This window comes from Papaver somniferum, chromosome 9 (genome assembly GCF_003573695.1).
Source record: "Papaver somniferum cultivar HN1 chromosome 9, ASM357369v1, whole genome shotgun sequence".
Taxonomy (NCBI): domain Eukaryota; kingdom Viridiplantae; phylum Streptophyta; class Magnoliopsida; order Ranunculales; family Papaveraceae; genus Papaver; species Papaver somniferum.
This window is the reverse complement of record NC_039366.1, coordinates 143,691,696-143,716,608: the sequence shown is the minus strand read 5'-3', so window position 1 is coordinate 143,716,608 and position 24,913 is coordinate 143,691,696. Positions and strand designations below refer to the sequence as shown.

Below are 24,913 nucleotides of genomic sequence, written 5' to 3'. Positions count from 1 at the left end.
ATATTTCCTGCATTTCAGTTCAACTCCGACTGCAAAACAGCCCATTTTCAGGCCATATAAACACTCCTAAATCTCATTGTTGCTGCTCATGCTTCTGACTTCGAGAAAAAGTTGAACTGATCCATCTGTTGCTATCATAACTCGAACATCACTATCATCTCAGCAAACATGCATCTCTGTCCGTAAATCCAGCCACCACCTGCAATCGATTAGAAGCATAACCACCTTCACTTCCTTCTCAATTTCGTTGTCTTGTTGCACCACTAAACTCAACGGCGACTTGACTTCATCACTAGCCAACAACACCTTAACTGTCCATCGAACACCACTGAGTAACTGAAGTTAAAACATCAGAATACCCAACCGATCCAGTTCGTCTTCATTCTTCTATCGATCAGCGTGTGTACTGCATCCATGTCTCACATCGACCACAGCACAAGCTGCCACTGTTGCTGTAAGATCATCACCGGAAGGACAAGACTCCACCGCATACAGCCATCACTAACTGCAGTTCTTCCTCCGTCATTCAACAACTCCACTGCATCAGCTCCGGCTCGTTGTCTCGCTGCCATATTCAGTTACTTATGTTATCGAATCCAAGAGCCTTGTGCATCTGATTATAAAGCACGCCAACCTTCCATCTTCACTTCTTGATTTACTGAGACAGCTTCTCGCAACAGATCCAATTGGATAAGCACGTGCGGATGAAGAGTGGTTGTAAAGATGGACACACGTCGTCCACTATTTCTCAATTTTTTGGTGACTTCCTGGTGCGTACAAAGAGAAATCTTTGTTTCATTTTCTGGCAGTAAACTTTTTATGTGGTGCACTAACTTCAAGTGGTTAACTAGGCAGTCCATAGTCCATTAAGCTCTGTGTCTTCTTGGTACAGTGAATTGCAGCATTGATGCTTTTGTCGCAAACGCCACTATAACTCCCGGTTTAGCTAGTTATTTCTCCAATTATCGGTTTTCTTCGTACTTTCTACAAAAGCACTAAAATAGTGTTGTTAACCAAAATATCGAGTCCTAACTGGTATAAATATGGTATAAAATGTAGCACTTACGTGCTTATCAACACCCCCACACTTATATTTTGCTAGTCCTCGAGCAAAACAAAGAATTGACCCGCTACACAGCTGGTCATATCATAAGAGAGAGTTAGGCCCGCTACACAGCTGATCATAGAATAAGATAAAGAGAAAGAGACCCGCTACACAGCTGATCATTTATTCAGTTTTTTTTTAATCAAAATTCCTAACGAAAGTGCCACTCCCCCACACTTAAATATTACATTGTCCTCAATGTAGTTGAGTCATCCAACGTAGAAATTAAGATGGGAAATTCAAGCAAACAAATAAAAGATAGAGGAAAGAAAACAAATCTGATGGGTTGACTCCCATGAAGCAAAATCGTATGGGTTGACTCCCATAAAGCATAATCTTTGTATCCCTGCAAAGCATATATATAAAGTCTGAAAAGTTGGGGATCATTCCAACAAATCAGTTCAGCTGCGAATATGAACCTGCAAGCACTATAAACCTCCAAAAAGAAGTGTAAATTCATTCCCAATAAAAAATAGTCCTTAGTCGAGATAAATAAATCACTCACATGGACAACAAACATAAAATTTATATTATTTTTTATTTGGGAAGCACACTCTAAATCAGGTTCCAAATCACCTGAAATACATTTGGTCGACACATTATCTTCACTAGAAATCCGAGGAGGTAATGAATCAACATTTTCAAAAGGCAAAGAATCATCAAACTCAGCACAATGACCTAAATATATGCATATTGTGGTTCAAGGTTATCAAAGTCAGTAATTCTTAAATCTGGTTCTAAGTCTGCGGAAATAACTTCCATTATTGAGTTACCTTGATTAACTATTGGAGGTCGCAATGCATTGATAATATCAATAATCATAGGGTCATCGGAATCAGAAAAGTGGGCTAAAGAAACAAATAAAGGCTCAAAATCATCAACACAAGTTATCTGACCAATAACAATATGTTCAATATTCACATCAGCATTCAGAAAATCACTAGATGCATCAGAAAAACAAGAGCACAATGGAGCAACAATATCATGAATAATCGCCTCATCACTATCTGCAACTAAATGACTTATAGGAAACTCATTATTTGAATGATTAGAAAATATCTCATTATGCACGTCTACTGTCTTAAAGTCGTTAGACTCAACAATAGTATCTTCTGTATAAATATGTTCTTCTAAATCACCATTATCTGAATAAATGACGTCTCTAACACAACTCTCGTCCTTTTGAATAGACAAATAATCAGTCAAATGATCATGAGTAGGGTAAGATACAATAGATTCAGATATTATATCGGTATAATAATTCCTAAAATCACTTCTAGTGTCAAGTTCATTTTCACCCTGATGGTATTGGGGTTGATACTCATCTGAATAACCACCCATAGCAAAATTATGTGGATTCCAAGTTCCATACCTGAGACGATTATAAGCAAGAACTTCCTTATACCGTGACCCATACATGTATTCCCCAAGCGTCATAGACGACGTCTCACGCAAAGCACTCATCATTCTCAAAAAGGCTCATGAAATAAAATTCTGAAGCACAAAACAAGTCAAAAGGAAAAAGAAATCCTAAAAAAAAATACTATACAAAAAAATAAAAAAAATAAACACCTAACTATTTACAAAATCAAAAATACTAATTACACTATTCCACAACCGCTCCCGGCAGCGGCGCCAAAAATTGATAGGATCCGGAGATACCTATTTATATAAACCGCAATCGCACGGTGTCCAACTAGTAGACAGAGGCAAGTACAGGTCGTTCCCACAAGGAGCGGTGGAAATACTATAACCAATAATCCTGATTGACTAGCCAGAAATGATGTTTTTGGAACTTTTATAATTGGAAACGAAATAAGAAAACTAGGCTGATAAAATAAACTCAATGGAAATTATGGTAACTAGGGTTCTAAGATACCCACCACTACTTCTATTCAATTACTGAAATGAACATAATTATGAATATATGTTTATCTTTCGTTCTATTGATATCACCTATTATAAGCATAGAGTCGCAAATGTCACTGGTATACCTTAAGCATATCGCATCAAAAGAATAAATCCTAGCATGCACCATCAAATTGCATCAGCGAGAAAATTAAATGAAACTAAATATTAATTCACAAATATTATTTGACTATTCTAAGCATAACCCATCAAAGGATTTAACCCAAGTATGGACTATCAAACAATGAGATCAAAAATATTTGTAAGACTACCAATTACGCACAAAGGTTTCTAGAACCGGCAATGCAACAACTCATTTTTCATTCAATCAAATAAATAATATTCAAAGATTAATTAATTCAAATCTTAATGGTCTATTACTTGATAATTCAATTTAATTAAAAGTAGTCTAATACCCCAAAGTGGTTTCAATCATGAACCCTAGTTACATGAATCTAGCAAAACATGGCTTTCTCAAAAGCCATAAACATACGAAAGAAAATCACTAGCTAGTTGAAAACGAAAATGGAAACTCAAATCCAGTTCTTCTTCTCGGCACTGTAGCAGCGCCTCCCTCTTCGTCTCCAAAAACGGCCCCCTCTTCTGTTTTCAGTCCCTGGTCTTATATCTCTCTCCCTCTCAGTGTTGCTGCGACCAAAACCTAGCAAATATTGTATCTGCCAAGGCCCAGTCCACCGGTCCAATACTGGCTCCAAATTTCAACTCCGAACTCCTTCCCAAAACCCGACCAATACCTGACCGCATGCTGCACTTCTCTTCCGGTCACAGCACACATAATTCCCTGGCCATCTGAGTTTCGTCACCACCACTACCAGCTCTCCATCTCCGACTGCACAACTCAGGCCTTCATACGCATCAACTGCAACTTCTTTTCTTCGACCTGATTTCAGTCCATGCAAGAACGAGCTAGTTTCCTTCCTCTCGTTGTTTTCAAGCATTTCTCTTAGACCCTTGTTCGCAGCTATAAAACAACAGCATCAGTCAGCTTCGGTCCATTACTAACCATTTCGAACTTGGCCACGGCAATAACTTCGACTCGTCTTCTCAGGATCTTCTAAGCTCATAATCCTCTTCGTTCAACAACAACAGCCTTCCTTTACGATCACCACTGCAGTAACTCTTCACTGCCGACATGAGGTTGTCATCTCTTCCAGCAAACAAGCCTGACACGTACACTGCTTATGCACAAAACAGCACCAAAAATCCTTGTTTCGTCGCTGTATCAACCCTTCTTCAATTTCCGCCATTAGTACTTGAATTCATTGTTTCTATCTCACTTCATTCACGTCCATCGGCTGAACAGAACTCCAAGTGGAAGAAGTCCAGTCAACCCATGATCCGATTAGCCAAACAACTCCAGATATTTCCTGCATTTCAGTTCAACTCCGACTGCAAAACAGCCCATTTTCAGGCCATATAAACACTCCTAAATCTCATTGTTGCTGCTCATGCTTCTGACTTCGAGAAAAAGTTGAACTGATCCATCTGTTGCTATCATAACTCGAACATCACCATCGTCTCAGCAAACATGCATCTCTGTCCGTAAATCCAGCCACCACCTGCAATAGATTAGAAGCATAACCACCTTCACTTCCTTCTCAATTTCGTTGTTCTGTTGCACCACTAAACTCAACGGCGACTTGACTTCATCACTAGCCAACAACACCTTAACTGTCCATCGAACACCACTGAGTAACTGAAGTTAAAACATCAGAATACCCAACAGATCCAGTTCGTCTTCCTTCTTCTATCGATCAGCGTGTGTACTGCATCCATCTCTCACATCGACCACAGCACAAGCTTCCACTGTTGTTGTAAGATCATCACCGGTAGGACAAGACTCCACCGCATACAGCCATCACTAACTGCAGTTCTTCCTCCGTCATTCAACAGCTCCACTGCATCAGTTCCGGCTCGTTGTCTCGCTGCCATATTCTAGAGTAGACATGACCAGTGTATCTCGCGATGATGTACTAGGAATCAGTCCTTGACCTCAAATAGGGTGAGTCGTGCTTACATGATACATGTATGTCTCCGCTCTGGGTCATAAGTCCGTCGGGGACGTTTTTACGCGTCTACAGAGCCTATATGACCAGCTGTATCTCGTCGAGGATGTATACTAGGAATCATGGCATCACAATCAGCTGTGTCTCGCGAAGACATGCTGGAATTGTGGATGTTCTAGTTCATAAGTCTTCCGGGGACGTTTTACGCTCTACAAAATCTACGTGACCAACAGTATCTCGTCGAGAATGTGTGCTAGGAATCATTGCATCACGACCAACAGTGTCTCGCAGGGACTTACACTAGAAATCGTGGATATGGGTGCCTTGAGGATCAAGGGCTTAATCTCTCCCGTGAGAATTGAGTTTTGTTTATGGTCTTGAAATGACACTTTTGCCCTTTATCCAAATTTCACCATCTACACAGATGATAAAGTACAGTTGAAGTGTGAAAATTTGAATGGCAAGTTTAAATCTTGTTAGAGCTTGCCGTTGGAAGTGATTTGTAGTTAACGATTAACATTATTAATCAATTTCTCGCTCAAGATCTTGCTGATTTCCCATCAAGCTGAACTGGTTATTTACATCAAAGAAATCAATTTCAACCACAAGTTGTCAATAAATTTCGGGTAGCCAGCAGCAGCAGTGATGATTATCTCAACAGAAATTTCACCAAGTTTTATGACTCTGATACATATGCACATTCCAGCAGATACAGATACAAGTTTTCCAAAGACACAAATACAAGATTTTACAAAGACTCCTAAGACTCTAAGACCGGTTTCATCACCGACCCTTTTCAGTCCATACCGATTCAGCCAAATATAACTGATTTGGGTTTTGTCACTGTTACTTTAAAAAAAATCATTGAAAAATGATTGGATAATCCTTTTATAACTATGTTAACACAAATAATGCTATGATAAACAAAGACAAGAATCAAGGAATTAAGAAGAAAGAATACTGAAAGACAATTCTCATAAACTAGTAGTAGTAATCGGTGTGAATAAGTTCTACAATGCCAAACTCTTATATAGGTTTCAAAAGACTAGAAAAAGGAAAACAATCAAATTAGGAAATAAACCAAAAAACAGAAGTAGACTTAGAAAATTCTAGAAAAGATTAAATTAAGTATCATGCTAAGATTAGGAAAGATAACTCCACTCAGTAAGATGCAGAAGATGCACTAATTTTCGACACCCCCCTTAGTGCATACTCACGATCAAATACTCCAAGAGCACTTCTGAATTCTTCAAATTTAACTCTTCCAAGTGCTTTAGTAAATACATCTGCAACTTGTTCTTCACTTGGAATGTTCTGCAGCTCAATTTCTTGATTAAGCACCTTCTCACAGACAAAGTGATGCTGAATTTCAATGTGCTTGCTGCGAGCATGAAACACCGGGTTTGCTGCGAGCTTCATTGCACTTTGGTTATCACATTTGATTGGTACTGGGTAATTCACCTTCTTATTGATATCACCAATTAGTCTTTTCAGCCAAACACACTCTTGTGTAGCCATAGTTGATGCCACATATTCTTCTTCAGTGCTGGGTAGAGCCACAATACGTTGTTTTTTACTGCACCAAGAAACTGATGTTGAGCCTATATAGAAACAATACCCAGTAGTTTAACGTCTATCATTTACATCACCAGCCCAATCTGCATCAACGAACCCAAGCAAAGAGAATTCTTTACTGCTTTTGTACATTATCCCATACTCTAAAGTACCTTTCACATAACGTAAAATTCTTTTTGCAGCAATCCAGTGAGAAACACAAGGTTTCTCCATAAACTGAGAAACAACTCCAACATCATATAAAATATCAGGTCTTGTGATATTTAAATAGATTAAAATACCCACAAGTTGTCTGTATAAGGTTGCATCTTCTAGTAACTTTCCTTTATTTTTCTGTAATTTGAGACAAGTCTCCATAGGTGTAACCATTGGTTTCGCTTCATCCATGCTAAACTGTTTCATTAAGTTTGTAGCATACCCTTTTTGAGAGACAAAATAATCATTCGCTTTTTCTACTTCAAGCCCAAGAAAACATCCAACTTTTCCCAAGTTTTTCATTTCAAATCGAACTGATAAATCACTTTGAAGATGTGCAATTTCAGCAACATCGTCTCTAGTAATTATCATATCATCCACATATAATAAGATCATGGTACACATACCTGATTTCATCTTAACAAAAAGGTTGGAATATGAATCTGAAATTTTAAAACTACAAAATGTAAGATATTCAACAATCTTACCGTACCAAGATCGTGGAGCTTGTTTAAGACCGTACAACGCCTTCTTCAGTCGGCAAACATAGTCTGGGTACTTTTCAGAATAAAACCACGAGGCTGCTCCATAAAAATTTCTCGATCTAATTCACCATAGAGAAATGCATTCTTCACATCAAATTGCCATAAATTCCAAGAATTGTGTGCTGCAAAAGAGATAACACTTCTTACAGTTACCATCTCTGCAACAGGACTAAACGTTTCTTCATAATCCAACCCATAATTTTGTGAAAATCCACGAGCAACTAGACGTGCCTTGTATCGATCGATAGTCCCACCAGTTTTCTTTTTTAATTTGTAAACCCATTTACAAGTCACAAGATCTGTGTCTTTTGTCTTAGGTACAAGCTCCCATGTATTGTTCTTTTCTAGGGCTGAAATTTCTTCTTGCATCGCATTCTCCCATTCTAAATTTTCTTGAGTTTCTTTGTAGCATGAAGGCTCAAGACCAACCATATTTCCTGAAAGAAAACAAGATGTCACAGTACAAGGATTTAGTTGTACCTCATAATCTTTTAAATGATTTGGTTGCTTCCTTTCTCTTGTTGACCTTCTTGGCGACCCTTCTTGGTTATTTGAATTTGAAGAGTTACTCTCCTTGTCACTTAAAGTATCGTCATCAGATGGAATGTTGCCAATGTCATCAACCGGAACCACTTGGGAATTTTCTGAATTTTCCCCATTTACAGCTACAATATCATCATCATACTCCAAGATGGTAACATCGTTAGAAATTGTATAATATGTTGATACCTCATCGAACACCACATCTCGAGAAGTAACACACTTCTTTGTTTCTGGATTCATGCATTTCCACCCTTTTCTACATGGATCATAACCCACAATAATGCACTTCCTTGCTTTTGGGTCTAGTTTAGTTCTGTTGCTTTTAGGAACATGTACATAACAAACAGACCCAAATATAAGAAAGTAACTCACATCTGGTTTTCTATTGAATAAAATTTCAAATGGAGATTTTTCAGTACCTGGCCATGGCGGTAATTGATTAATTACATGACTAGAACATTGCATTGCTTCGGCCCAAAGTTCTCTAGGAAGATGTTTATCGTGCAACCATGATAAGCTAACTGAGGTAAGATGTGCGATTTTCCGTTCTGCTATCCCATTCTGTTGAGGAGTGCTTGGGCATGTCATTTGTCGATGAATACCATGTTGGATGCAATAGTTAAGAAACTCATTTGACATATATTCACCTCCATTGTCAGTTCGCAAGCATTTTATTTTTGCTCCAAACTCTTTCTGCACTAAATTTTTGAACTCCAGAAATTTTGAGAAAACTTCACTTTTGTTTTTCATAAAATACACCCATGTATATCTTGAGAAATCATCAACAATAATTAACATGTACTGAAGACCACTGCAACTTGGTGTTCTGGTTGGACCCATTACATCTGAATGTACTAACTCAAACATCTTGGATGAACGGTTAACTGAATTTTTAGAGGCGATGATACTTACCAAATTGGCAGCCTTGGCAAATCACATCATGTTGTATTTTTTTCCAGATCAGGAATACCTTCAAGCAACTTCTTTGACGATATTTGGTGTAACAGCTGGTAGCCTATGACCTAATCTTGCATGCCAGATAGATGCGCGATCATTGCGACTAGTATTCTCCACAAAAGCCTCATTTGCAGTCATAACAAACAAAGATTCTTTTTTCTTTCCAGTAAAAAGAATATCAGCAGTCAAAGATTGTATATTCTCGATAATTTTTACATCATTAGGACCAAAAAGAACATACCTTCCTAACTTGGTAATTTGAGGAACAGATAAACGATTTTTCTTCAGTCCCGACACATGATAAACATCATCTATAGTTATGTTATCACAGCGTTGTTAACTTTCATATTCATCTTCCCTTCATTCACCACTGGATGCACTGAGTTATCATCAGTAACAATAGCTCGTCCTCCATCATGTCTACGAACTGACGAGAGTAAAGATGCATCTCCATTTGCATGATGAGAACAACCAGAATCGACAATCCATTCCTTTGCACAATCAATAGAAACATTCGTATTACTCGACTTCTTAGTTTCTTTCACATCAGCAACTTCCATTGAAAAACATTGCTCCCACTTTCGGTTATCTTCTTGCTTCTCATGAACTGTATTTGCTTTTTCATCTCCAAGTTTTGCAAAACATTTTTGTTGATTGTGACCTCGTCTTCCACACCTAGTGCATTCAAGCCATTCTTCAGGTTTTGTACGACAAAATTTTGCTACGTGATTAGGCTTTCCACACTTGAAACATTGAACAATTTTGTTCTTCTCTTTGATAAAAAGTACATCTTCTGAGCTATGCTTTTCTGACATTTGATTCATTAATGCTTCCTGGTTAGAAAGAAGATTTTCTAACTCAATGATAGATGGTTGAGTTGTCCACCCTTGTACAGAAGAAATAAAAGGAATGAATTCCTTTCTCAAACAACGAATGATATGACGCCGCATTCGAGCTTCACTGATTGGCTCCTTCTCATCTAGTTCTGAAATTTCATAACAAAGATTTTTAACTTTCAAAAACAAATCAGAGATCATACTTTCTTGACTTAATGTTGCAAGCTCGTTCTCAAGAAATTGTAGTTTGGCGATATCCTTCTTTATATTTAACCTTTTAAGATCATTCCAAATTTTTTGTGGCGGCGTCTCATTACGAACATGATCAATATAATCCTTACTGATTGATGTCCTCAAAGCATACAAAGCTTTTCCGCACTTTATCTTCCACTTCTTTTGCGTTTCGGCATTCTCGTTAGCAACAACTGCTTCAACATCCTCTTGAATTTCTGCAGGCATAACTTCATCTCCACAAACAAGATCCCACAAATCTTGACCTTGCAGATAAGCTTCCATACAAAGACTCCAATACTTGTAGTTATTACCTACAAGTTTCTCCACACAAGCTTGAGCAGAATTACTACTATTCATCTTCACAAAAAAATAAACAAGAACAGATTTCTCATTTTAGACAAATAAAAAACTAGACTTCTCTTTCAAGATTTTTATCGAACAGGTTTCACTCAACCCTGCTCTGATACCATAACACAAATAATGCTATGATAATCAAAGACAAGAATCAAGGAATTAAGAAGAAATAATACTGAAAGATAATTCTCATAAACTAGTAGTAGTAATCGGTGTGAATAAAAACTACAACGCCAGACCCTTATATAGGTTTCAAAAGACTAGAAAAAGGAAAACAATCAAACTAGAAAATAAACCAAAAAACAGAAGTAGACTTAGAAAATTCTAGAAAATATTAAATTAAGTATAATATAATCTTTTTGATCCCGTATTGCCATTGGGTTTAAGGTATGTTCGGGCGGGGTTTTAATCCGCCCTGATGGTGAGCATGCCACCTAAAACGACCATGAGTGCTGCGGCCATCATAACCCGCCGGCGTGGCCTGACCGCCTCAGCGTCCTTGGTGGGACCAAGGAGAACACTCTTCGGCTAAGATTAAATTAAGTATCATGCTAAGATTATGAAAGATAACTCCACTCAGTAAGATGCAGAAGATGCACTAATTTTCGACATATGTCACATGTTTTACTATGATTGTAAAAAAAAAAAAAAAACTTGAGAAACGGTTGAATTTATGGATCCTAACATCTCTATTGATTTTATATTTGTTTAATGGCTTGGAAGTGTTACATTTTTTCAAACCAAGACCGTTTAAACTTGTCTTACCTCTGAATCAGTTAGGATTGACAGGGTTTTGTTGTCAAATTAGGTCCTAGGACTATGGGTTAACTTGTATGTATGTCCTTATAGTATGTTTGAAACTGTTATAACTGTTAGATACTTTTGAGTCATTCCTGTATCTGTTCCAAATCTTGAGTTGGAATTTTATGATAAATATATTTGAGGCTTGCACTCTTTTTCGGGAAAAAAAAGGTGAAAATTTAAGTGAATTATTGCTGCTAGTTTTTTGTTTTGAAGATTCTCAATTCATTCTTCAAATTTGAAGATTACCGGAAGGATTTCGATAACATTCGAAGATAAAGATGGGAGAAGGGAAGCCAAAATAAAAAAAATTTACACCTTTTTTTGGGCTTAAGTAAGACCATTAAGCAAATCCGGGCCTTATAATGGGCTTCAGTGTGGGCTTTGTATTTTTGGAGAGAGACTGAATTTCGCACACGCCCGTATGTATGACTTCGACGATTATTTTGACTTGACTGACTTGGTAACAGCAGAGAAAGATACGAAAGAAAACAAAAATATCACGGTTATCGTTTATTTAACGTTAACGCCGCTTGCATATCTCGTGACTGTTAGCTCATTACCGTCCAAATATCCGTCAAACGTAACGTCTATGAACGGAGTTCATCAATTTATTTCCCCCATACGTTACCGTTTCCCTTCTCTCTCTCTTCTATTACTCGGTGTCTCATTCTTCTGATTCTTTTTCTTCTTTTTTTTCTTTCTTCTTAGAGATGGAAAAGACGAGGATTGATTGATTAATAAGTTCTCAAGCCCTAAGGTAATTTTTGTATCCATTGAGTTGATCTACTGTTCCAATTTTCATTTTTAGGGTTCTTAGATTATAATTTTTAGGGTTTTGTTTGTCTCAATTTACTTAGATATGTTTATTAATTTGAGGTGTTTGATTCCTACTTTTATCTGTAACAACTAGAAGATCTTGGATTCCTTTAATTGTATAGGAATTATTGTAATCGAAGTTCTGAAATTTCTTATTCTTGGCACTCTGTTTCTGGGTATTTTCGTTACCTATAAATATATGTTTCTTCACCTGGAAGAATAAGTTTGGGGGTAATACAACTTGGTGAAGATTGCAAATTGAGAAAACCTAATGGGTGAAGCTCTGCTCACAAGTCTTTCCATGGAAAATCATCACCCATCCACACTGCTGTCCATGGATTCTTGTGGTGCTTCTCATGAGGATTTTGACTTAGAGATGAATAGGCATACGCAGAATATTCTTTCGCGACCTCCGGATATCAATCTTCCGTTGTCAGCCGAACGAAGTCCACCTCCACAATCATGGAACCCTGATTCAGATACATTTGATGGCGGTTTGGGTCCTCAAATTTACAAGACTGAGTCACTTCTCAGTTTGTCTAAGGTAGGGAGGAAATGTGCAAAGCGGGTTGATAGCATCTGGGGTGCCTGGTTTTTCTTCAACTTTTACTTTAAGCCTGTACTGAATGAAAAGTCCAAGGGCAAGGTTATGAGGGATAGTAGTGGGGTTTCTGGTTTTGACAAATCAGATCTCCAACTTGATGTTTTCTTGGTTCAGCATGACATGGAAAATATGTACATGTGGGTGTTTAAGGAAAGGCCAGAAAATGCATTGGGTAAGATGCAGCTGAGAAGCTATATGAATGGGCATTCAAGACAAGGGGAGCGTCCATTTCCCTTTAGTGTGGACAAAGGTTTTGTGAGATCTCACAGAATGCAGCGGAAACATTATAGGGGACTCTCGAACCCTCAGTGTGTGCACGGGATTGAGGTTGTTCATGCTCCAAACCTCATGATTCTTGACGAGGAAGAACGAAAGAGGTGGATAGAGCTCACGGGTCGAGATTTGAACTTTGCAATCCCAGCTGAAGCAAGTGATTTTGGTTCATGGAGGAACCTTCCAAACACAGAGTTTGAGCTTGAGAGGCCACCACCTCCACTGAAGGCCACCACCTCACAACCCAACGCAAAGAGATTGCTTAATGGGTCTGGTTTAAATTTGTCAACTCAACCATCAAATCATGTTAATGGTGATGGAATGGATCTTTCACCTGTCTGCAACAAACGGAGAAAGGATTTTTTCGCACATGGAAATGATGATGACTGTTGTTTGCCGATAAACCCCCACCCAGATAGAGCCAGTGAAATGGAGATTCACCCAATTGAGCCGCATTGGTTGAACGACTTTAGTGGGGTAATGAAAAATGTGTATGGACCTGTGACAGCTGCGAAAACTATTTACGAGGATGAAGAAGGGTACTTGATCATTATTAGCATGCCTTTTGCAGATTTGCAGAGGGTGAAAGTTACTTGGAGGAATACACTCACTCACGGCATTGTAAAGATATCAAGTGTCAGTACAGCTCGCATGCCATTCATCAAGAAGCATGACAGGACATTTAAGCTCTCTGATCCTTTTCCGGAGCATTGTCCCCCAGGAGAATTTGTAAGGGAAATACCTCTTCCTACTCGAATTCCAGAGGATGCTAACCTGGAGGCATACTATGACGAGACGGGAACTATGCTCGACATTATGGTGCCAAAACACCATGAGGGATCAGAAGAACATGAGGTTCATGTATGCCTGCGCCCTCACCTAGGAGCCAATGACCTGCTTTTAAGTTGACATGCACATTACCTGGAAATGTAAGGGTGTCCACCTCTTCTTTTTTAAATTTAATTTCATAGTTTACTACAGCTGTAAGTTAAAACCAAATCTATGAAATGAAAGGTAAGTTTTTATTTCTTTCTGCATACCCCTGTATCATATTGCAACCATTACTGATTGGTGTATTTGTTTTCTGTTATACATCTGGTCAGCTTTTTACTGGTAACGTGCCTGAGGTTCATGTTTGAAGTTAATAGGTAATGTTTGGCTGCAACCTTATTGCAGTTCTCGACCATCTATCCTAAAATTGTCCGTTCTTGTTTAGGCTTAGTCTGATATCCTTCTCCGTAGTCGCGAAGAATGTTGTCATAATCATTTTATCAGCTCATGGTTGAAATAGGATCTGGAGAAATCTTGTTATAACGTTGGTGTTACAGTAAAAGCTGTGTGGTTGATTTACGGTTTCTAGGAGTCTTGGTGTAATGCTGGTGCCATTGTGAAAACTATCTGGATAGTTGTGGACTAAAAGCAATATGTTATTGGCTATTGCAAGTGTTTTTTTTTATGTCTGTCAAAAGTGTTTCCAAAAAGCAAATTCCTATTTATGTAAAACAGAGCTCTAGGACTCGATCCACAATGAGAACTCTACCGAGCCATTATGTAAAACAGAGCTCTAGGACTCGATCCACAATGAGAACTCTACCGAGCCATTAAGTAAGCCACAACGAGAACTCTAGCGAGCCATTAAGTACGCGATAACATGTAACATACAGTCTAACCTCGCCAAATGAATAATTTTTTTCGATCCCGACTTAGACAAAGGAGCTAAATGAATAGCCTTCCTAAATACATTATTGAGTAAATAAATAAATAATCACAATATTTCTCATACACAAAATATATATATAAATACACCAAAATATTTCGTCCAATCAACAATACTCATATACCAGCTGTCCCAACTAGATGAAGGGGCGAAACTCGAACTCTCTTGGAAGCAACAAAATAGGCGAAGGACATGAATCTTCGAGACTTTTAGATTGAAGGGGGTTGCTAGAGAATTATCATTTTTGCCACATGGAGTAGTAACACAGTTCAATGGAGGAATCAGGCAATTCATGAAGCAATAAGAACTTTAAAGACCTGTTATAATTTTTTGGGTTTTATTTAAGCATAGGAAGGGTAATAAAGTTGCAGATAGATTGGCAAAGGAGGCAAGACAACGAGATATACACAAGATTGCAATGACAAGCTATCTTCTTTTTTTTTACTTGTTTTTGATAGACAGTCTCTATTTTCAGATGTTGTTTTTGTTTGAAACACTAGGGAGCAGAATCTGGTGGAGGATTCCCATATTTTAGGCCTTGTACCTGAAATAAGGACAACCAACAGATATGCTACCTCTATGTAATTTTTTCTCGGTTTTATAAGATGTCTAACTTCCAAAAAAGAAAAAACAATGCTCATATAAAAAGTCATCATTTCTAATGCATCAAAAAGTTGATTGTATTTTCCTTCCACCTAAACTAAAACGCATTATATCCTTAATTTTCCGCATGCATGTAATTCTTCTTCTTTTTTGAGAATCAATCAACTTGTATTAAAAATCGGCTAAGTAATTCGGACTAAGGCATTGTAAGTTTTCCTAGACAGGGACATGCCTAATATGTAAGCCGAATCACCCGTTTCAAAAGAAATACATAAGGTGTAAAGTTAAAAACTTGGACCCACATATGTTCCCTCATTAAAACCTTATCAAGTAAACCCCATTGCCGTAAAATCTTGACAAACGAAAAAGAGTGCATCGCGTAAGGTCCAGAAAACTAAAACAAGATTATAATTACATAAAATAGAAAAATTACATTCATAAAATCTTCAAAGTCATAAAAATTCTTCGTTTCCATCGATATCCAATGTGATGTTTTCTAATGTTGGTAATATGTATGTCCATAAGCAAGTTGTGGAGGGTGAATGTCTTCACTCGTGATAAAACTATCAATATATGGTCCTGAGCCCTTCTACCAATAACAAGATTGACGCAAGTGTCACAATAACTTATGCAAGACAAAGGAATCATCCTTTTGGAAAGTCAGAGTGTCAGAATAGACTTTTTTTGCAATCAAGGACTTAAAATGTGACAAATGTATCTCCAAAAAATTACAAGTAGTTGAGTCTCGAATCGTAAAACCGGACCAAAACAATACATCCAACATTGATTTCAACATCATATTGTTTCACAAGAGCTGTCATTTTTCCATGAATAGGAGAATTACACATATAGATAAAATAACTACAATCATTATAAAGATAACTATCTAAGAAAAACAATAAGACGAAATTTAAAATTGATGAATGTTAGTAACCACAATACGCTAAGACAGATTGCTAATAAGATTAAAGCTCTTAATAATAAAGGACAAGACTTAAAATTTAAAACCTACTTTTTACTAAGCTAGCACTAGTGTCTATAATAGTTTGAAACCGTTAACTACTAGCAAAAATCGAAAAGTATGAACAACAAGCATGCATTCTCTTTGAAAACTACAATAGCTAGTATATATAGCAGCAAACCTACTTTTAACTACTAGCAATGGTAAGAGAAAAAACCAAAAGGAAGCACTAAGTCATCGTTGGTCGCTACTTTCTACAAAAAATAATAATTTTAAAGGTAACACTAATATCGTCTAAATGAAAAGCAATGTTAATATAATAATATATATAGAAAAAATCCTGATGCGAGAATTTAAAAACGTAGATGACAAACTATAGTATCTACGACAAATGACAACTAGAGTGTTCTGGAGCTCGGAGCTAAGAAGATCTCACGTCGAGATCGAGTATTACGTCCTCACCTCGAGCACGATGAAGATAATGACTTAACAGAGCATAAGACAAGACAAATAACATCCCGACACGTGGAAAACGCGAGTTCTGGAGTAAGAAGCAATGATAAGGCCAAGGATTTCAGGTCCAAGACCTGGAGATTGAGAGATATTGAAGATAACAAGTTGAGAGATTAAACGACTAACGAGATAAAGTCTGATTGGATCACAAAGACCACATATTAAAATCAGGATTGAGCCTGTTAATATGCCTTGTGTAATGGTCATTTGAAACTCTTGTGATGCGAGGTTGGAAAAATCCATTTAGAATTTTATCATCCAATGTAATTAAACATATGTATATCAAAATCAGCATTCAGTAAATACCCGAAATGCGTAAATGTTGTTAGCTTACCTTAGGGTTATGCCGAGTCCAGATGCAATCATATATAAAAAGAACAGTGTTTGAGTTAAGACTGAAAAATGATAAATTATGGGATTCATTAATGATACTATCCCAAGTTTCTTTCACTCAGTATGGTAAATGAAGAAGGTGGTTTGGATAAAACTTTGGAAAGTATTTGGAGAAATGAAGATACACAACTATGCTCCGGAAACTTAACCTGATAGATAGCACTGCAGTTTCTAGCTTTGGATTAGGAAGGAAACCTGACAGCAGGACCATCATATTGAAAGACCACACTTCTAAGTTGTTTAGGATGATTAAGTAAGTAATTCAATTACAAAAAAAAACAAAAAAAAAAAACGATAAAATGGGAGCTTAGAACGCCAACATTAAAACTCAACAAAGTTTTGTGTTATTTATGTAATTTTAACTAAAATGAGAATTTTAGTTAGTACGGATTTCTAAGAAATCTGGAATTACCGGACAGACCATAATAGCCGAAGGAATAGCAAGGCTCGTGAAGTTATTATATTTTCTCATAGGGAAATGAGTCCAAGTGCTTTTACAGGTGTTAGAGCATGACTTGATAAAATAAAGCATGAATCATATTTATATATTTATTAAAGTCTGCAGACATCCAACTCAAATCCAATTAGCAATGAGTGGAGTGGCAACTCCATATTGTATTTAAGTTAATTATGCAGAAATTATGGATGTCGGACAATTGTCCTTCCACATTATTGATCCATTAAGAATTAGCATTCGTCATTGTAGCAACTCTATAACCAAGATCCGTTTTGAATAACAGAACCCAATACACAAGTATGTGTGATAAGGTTGTAACTGCAGAGCTTATCATCATTGGGGGGTTGGGAGGACTTTGGGTTAGCAAAAACCTAACTTCACCTTGAAGTAGTCTAAAGGAAAAAGGGGAAGGGTTAATGCAACGAGTATATACTGAAAAAGCGGGGATATAACGACCACACCCAATAATTAGTTCGACAATCTGTATGGACTAAACTCCAATTTAATTCCGAGAGAACCAACTTAAAGTGAGACTTAATCAGGAATTATATCAAAGAGTTTTTATATCTTTCTCAATACAATCAGCAAATCAAACAGATAGAAATCTGCGAGCCTCATTGATATGAGAAATAACTTGGACAGTAAAGACCAATGCCCAAGTGTCAATCAAGTTCTATCCAACAATCAAGGTCAGACTTATCAACTGATTGAACTACGCACTATGATATTTCAATTATAAAAACAAATATAATGCGGAAAAGAAATAACACAGACACCAGAAAAAATTTTAACGAGGAAACCGCAAATGTAGAAAAATCCCGGGACCTAGTCAAAATTTGAACACCACATTGTATTAAGCCGCTACGGACTCTAGCCTACTACAAGTTAACTTTGGAATGGAATGTAGTTGAGCCCTAACCAAGTCTCACATCGATTAAGGTACAGTCGTGTTCCTTACGCCTCTAGAACCATGCCGGATTCTGCGCACTTGATTCCCTTAGCTGATCTCACCCACAACTAAGAGTTGCTACGACCCAAAGTCGAAGACTTATAAACAAATATATCTCCCACAGATATGTCTATCCTTTATTCTGTTTGTTCCGTCTTTTGATACAAATATCAAGGTGAATAGGAACCAACTAATAATACGGTCTTATAACTCCCGAAGAGCAGCCTAGAAATATTAGCCACCTCACAATAACCTAACTGATTAACAAAAGAAGTTATTGCGGAATCACAAGAGTCTGAGACGAAGAACTGTTGTGATTACTTTTTATATCTTACCTATCGGAGATAAATCTCGAGTAAATCTTAGAGAAGATAAAAATCAATATGTTAGAACAAGTAAGATCAGAATACGCAACTACAGAGAAAATAGTTGGATCTGGCTTCAGGAATCCCAAATGAAGTCTTCAAGTTGTTAACCTAATAATGGTTTTGGAAAACCTAGGTTAAAGGAGAATCGACTCTAGTTTGCAACTAGGACACAATAAAGTGCCAGGATTAGGTTTTCCAGTTGCTAGAGTTCTCCCTTATATAGTCTTTCAAATCAAGGTTGCTTTCAATCAGAGCTAAGATAGCTTAGTAACGAAGCATTCAATATTCACCGTTCTCCTGATTAAGATTCAAGCTAAGTATGCTTAGAAATTAACCAATCAATCTCCACTGTTAGATGGACTTATCTTGTTACACACAAATGAAATATAATTATATTTAGATATGGGTTACCATACTTATATTTAGATATTGAGTTGTCTCAATAACAGTTAGCCGAAGTTAGTCATATGAACACTTTTGTCTTAGTCGTATTCATATAACACTTCTAGATAAAATATGAAGATCAATCAATCATGATAGATAATCAAATGAATCTAATTTTGTTCCAAATAGAGTTTTTCAATTGTTCACTATCTTATAGAAATATATATGAAAAATTGAATCGAAATCGGTTTGATTCGTAATCGTACAAAGTACTTATACAAGAATCAATTCATGAACATTAACACGGTTTGCAAAGTTAATTTTCATTCCTTAAATCATAAATGTTTTAGTTCATGAGTATGAGAATCATACATAACCGATTTTAGAACTTCACCATTGTGTTCGAAAACTAGGTACGCGAACAGTAGCTCCAGACCTTGGTCTAGTCAAGCCGTTCGCAAACCTGGTTCGCGAACAACTGTTCCAGACCAAACTCAGGTAAACCCATTCGCATACGAGGTACTCAAACAAGAGTTCCAGACCTTCTCAGATAAATCCGTTCGCATACTAGGTACGCAAACAAGAGTTCTGGACCTGAATCATCACAATACAATTTGCATACTAGGTATGCATACCGTGTTGTATCTAGACATGGGTACTTGTTCTAAAATCTTGTTTCAATCATTGAAACATCCTTGGAAGACGACAATGGTAGTCTCACAGATATCATTAGCTTCAAGTACTTTTCAAGTGATCGAATGATCAATACGAAACTTCCCAAGCTAACATCAAATGACTGTCTCACACAAATCATATAAGATGTTCAAGGTAATTTACACATGATCATCTTTTGACTTAATATTTAGTACGATGAACATAGCTAAAGCAAAAAGCTTCTAACATATATTTCGAGAAATAAATAAGCGAGATAAACTTGGCTCGAAATATCAAATGTGTATAATGTAAAATACTATATAGTTATACGACTTAGTCTCATTAGAAGAGAGAATAGAATAGACTTATGAGTGATAGATAAGTTTTAGTCTTCACATAATTTTTGTTGATGAAGGTCCTCCAAGCTCCTCAATAGATCTTCTTCTTCAATTGGTGAACGCCGTGAAGTCTAAAGCTCAACTACACGTTCTATCCTAATCTGAGACATAGCTATAAGTAGACTAGAAATCAAGTATATATTTTTGATTAACTAAACTTGATGAACAAGCTTGAGATAGCAACGCTTGCGATTTCGACCGTGCAGTGCTCTAACAATCTCCCCCTTTGTCAATTTTAGTGACAAAACTATCAATACATATGGATTATAAAATAAATAAAATTTGTAGCTTCTCATCCATCATGCTTCCTTGAATTCTTCGTTAATCCAAGTACTCCAGCGATTCCGAACGTGTTCAACTTAGCATCATTGTTGTTGAATATTCTTAGCCATAACAATAATAAAACAAATGTTTTCAATCATTCGTAAACCATATGTAGGTAGTGTGAATTACCAAATAATTCTCCCCCTTTTTGTCAGTATAAATTGGCAAGGTACGAAAACTACGGGATCATAATGAAATTTTCAAAAAGATATTTCATGACTAAAATAGAACATATCAACTTTGTTTCGATGATTTCACATATTTGAAACTTAGTGTATTCATCAAGGAGTTTATAAAGATATAAGATAACTCCTGCAATATTCTGCAGCCGCACTCCCCACAAAGATATGGCAATTAGGCATAAGTTCAATTAAGAACTCTCCCCCATTTAAACTCATTCCCAAGAGAATAACATGAGCGACCTTACTTTTACAAGAAAATAAGAATTTTTTTGGACATTAACAAATCACATGGATTTGTATCCAGTAAACTTAGTGTATTCATCAAGGAGTTTATAAAGATACACATAGTCGAAACTTAGTGTTTCATCAAGGAGTTTATAAAGATACAAGATAACTCCTACAATATTCCGCAGCCGCACTCCCCGAAAAGATATGGCAATTAGGCACAAGTTCAACTAAGAACTCTCCCCTATTTAAACTCGTTTCCAAGAGAACAACATGAGCGACCTTACTTTTACAAGAAAAAAAGAATTTTTTGGACATTAACAAATCACATGGATTTGTATCCAGTAAACTCGAATAAATTAATCACAAGAAGATCTTATTGATTAATTTAATTGGAAAAACTCAACAGAAGAAAACTTACTGAGCCATACAGTACTTTCACATAAAAGTGGATCAGGAAAAGATCAATACTGCAGAATTTTTCAAAATTTCATTCTATCTTTCATCAATATTTGCATAAAGTCACAATAGACTTAACTTTTGAGCATACATGAGTAAGCACAATTCACAAACATAAACACATATATATCTCATAGGAAATTGCAATATATGAAATCAAAAAGATTAAATACTGCAAAAATCATCTTCCAAATAACTTTAGAATTTAAATAAATAAATTTAAAAACATTGCAAGATGAAAATCGTTGAAATAATTATGTGTAATCACAAAAATAAAAATAAATGTTATTCCAAACCCTAGATATCCTTCTTAAACATAAGAATAAATTCTCATAAGAAGTTTCTTAGACATTAAGATTCTTGTAAAATTCTTTATCGTCCCCGAACTCCTTGTCGTCAACAGACATTGGAACATAAGGTTCATGAATAAAGGAGTCAATTCCAACAAACCTTCTTGACTGTTTGTCGAATCAGGGCCTTCTGAATTTCAAGAAATCTTAGAACAATAGCCTTTATTTGCTGAATCTCCATCCTTGCTTCTTTTAACTTTTCAAGAACAACATAAAACTTCTGAAGATTTGAGGTGTTAGCCCTTGGTTTATTAATATTCTTCCTTTTTCTCTTCAAAGTTGTAGAGGAATGAGATTTGTCTTTTTCCTTCATGACTGATGGCTTAATAATTATATTAAAATCTTTTCCATCAGAAGAGATGTTGCTTGGAGTCTCCATACAATTAAAATATCGAATTTGTAAAAGAAAAAAAACACAAAAAACAATAGCTCCACAAGCAACTTTTTGATGAAAAGAGTTTCAGAGAAGGAAAAGAAAGTATGGTTACGGAACCTATATACAAGGCAATGGGGTTCACGTACGACCAACATAAGCATCCCTAAAAAGGGTAGGAATGTCGATTTTGACCTCCTTTTTTTATTAAAATACTGAGAAATCTTTTTCAATACCATTATTTAACGATATGAAAAAGAATAAACATAAATTCAGAAAACAAAATTCAAAAATCAAACTAGAATAGTTTCTGATCCTATAGCCCAACAGTGCACTATTCTTGTCTCTTTTCGAAATACGGGCACATGAGACAAGATGTACTTTCAACACAATTAGAATGTATTGCGGTGAACAATAATCTGTCCACCACATGGTTCCTGCACGGAATTCTCAACATCCCCTTTTATAGGTCCTTTAGACCTAGTTCTTTTCTGTAGTGATCCAACTTTTTCCTTATAAATCAACTTCTTAGGAGAAGAGTTAAAAAAACCCGCCTCAGATGGTTTGACTTTAGAACAAGTTTGAGATTGTTTGTTAATCGATTAGCTCTCTGTTGCAGTTTTTTGACATATCTTACTTTATGTTTGTACTTGAAACAATTAGAGAGTTCATGACCCTTAACAGTACAATAAGAACATGTTAATGTGGAGGATGGTTCAGGCACCATAGCCGAACATGCTGTTAAACAAAGTGAAGTACCTGAAACATGTGAGATGGAGTTTTCATTAGTCATAGAAAAATCCATTTCATCCTCCAATGTGGTCGATGTGATTTCTCCAGGAAAAATATCAAGGTTGATGTGAGTATTGCTACAGTTATCAAAATTAATATTTTCACCAAGGAGTGCAACACTTGATTTTTCTTCGGTCGAATCATAGTGATAAGACGTTTCATCAAGAGTTGCGGCAAGACCTTTGTTCCCAGTGTATTTTCTCCGATTTGGAAATTCATTGGCAAAATGACCAAAACCTTTACACTTGAAGCAATGTGGCATATCCTCATCATCAGTGTCGACAATATCCCTGTTTTAAGCAGGAACATGATGATGGGGCTTAACGGATGATCTAGGTTTATCTCTGGTGAATCGTTTACTTCTCTTCAAAAGAAGATCTCTAAACTGTCTTGTGATAAAAAAAACTGAGTTGTCAAGATCTTAATTTGATGATTCAGTCTCAATAGGATCATCTACAGAGTTGCCAACACTTTTACTTTTATCAAGTAGTTTAGTTTTCTTTTGTGCTTTGAAAGCAATATCCTTTCCATCTTCGGATGAATGCTTGTGATCAAAGATCTTTAACTTTCCAACAAGTGTATTTATGGAAAGTGTATCAAGGTTATTTCCCTCAACGATGGCATGTTTCTTAGAACCATATCTAGATGGTAGCAATCTGAGAACTTTCATCACGAGTCCTTTTCATGAATAGTCTTACCCATTGCAAAATATGCATTAACAATTTTAGACACTTTGTGATTGAACTCATCGAATGACTCTTCATCAGCCATACGAAGATTTTCCCAACCAGAATTTAGGTCTTGAAGCCTAACTTCTTTCTCGGAGGTATTCCATTCAAATACGGTTTCTAAGATATCCCAAGAATCTTTAGACCGAGTGCACGTAGTCACATGGTGCTGAAGATCTGGGGTAATGGCATGGATGATAGCATTTAATCTGTCAGAATTTTTCTTTGTGGCAAGAATCTCGACAAGATCATACTCACCAATATCTTTTGCAACAGTTACACCGTCTACTGTAACTAATGGGGGATTTTAGCCATTTACAACACGAACCCATGATTGAAAATCACGCACTTAAAGAAAGGCACGCATAGCAATTTTCCACCATAAGTAATTCGAGTCATCGAAGACTGGAGGTAAGTTTATAAACATAGCACTTCTGTGCATAGAATAAAATTGCTACAAACACAGACTTATGAGGTCTTAGCGTGTTTGCCTGCTCTTGTTAGAGCACTGCTCGGTCAAACTCGCATGCGTTGCTATCTCAAGCATGTTTGTCAATGTTAGTGATCAAAACTATAAGTCTTGATTTCTAGCCTATTAATAGATGTCTCGGACTAGGATATAGATAGTGTAGTTGAGCTTAGATTTTACAGATTTCATCATTTGAAGACGAAGAAATACTAAGGGGAGCTTGTGGAACTTCTTCGACAAAATGTATGTGGAGACTTGAACTCATCTATCACTTGGAAATTCTATTTCTACTATCTCCTATACTGAGACATAAGTCGTGTTAAGATATAGTTTTTTCTATACACATTTGAGATTTCAAGCTGAGTATATCTCGCTTACATATTTCTCGAAATATGTGTTGGTAAGCTTTCGCTTCGACCAAGTCATCTTATATCATGAGAAAATTTCCGAGTAACATCTTACATGGTTTGTGTGATACAATCATTTGTGTAAGACTTGGAATGTTTCGATAATGATTATTTCAATATCTTGAAAATTGCTTTGATGCTAATAGTGTGTGAAAACGACTATTGTCATTATAGAAGAATGTTTCAATGATTGAAATAAAGAGTTGAGAATGTAACCATGTTTGGATATAAGCATATATAGTGTGTTCGCACATTAGTGTATAAATCCATAAACCGGGTGTTATGTGTACAGGGGTGCCCGTATCGTATGTGTGTGGGTATTTAGTAGTATCTAGTGGGATGTAATGGGTGGTTTAGATTAGCCTACATGGATAGTTTATGATCGTCGTATATTGAAAGAGAGAGAAAGGGAGAGTGTTCCTGAGTTATAT

At 36.5% G+C, this 24,913-nt stretch overlaps 1 protein-coding gene across 1 annotated transcript; it reads left to right on the top strand.

The window, feature by feature from the left end:
- Positions 1 to 11,740: 11,740 nt before the first annotated feature.
- On the top strand, positions 11,741 to 14,238 carry LOC113310137. Its single transcript, XM_026558721.1, has 2 exons — positions 11,741 to 13,705; positions 13,880 to 14,238. Exon 1 carries the CDS (start codon positions 12,171 to 12,173, stop codon positions 13,683 to 13,685), a length of 1,515 nt encoding a protein of 504 aa, XP_026414506.1. The 5' UTR covers positions 11,741 to 12,170; the 3' UTR covers positions 13,686 to 13,705; positions 13,880 to 14,238.
- The last annotated feature ends 10,675 nt before the right edge of the window (positions 14,239 to 24,913 follow it).

Coding starts and splice junctions, on each gene's coding strand:
- LOC113310137 (XM_026558721.1), top strand. CDS start 12,171: ATGGGTGAAGCTCTGCTCACAAGTCTTTCCATGGAAAATCATCACCCA.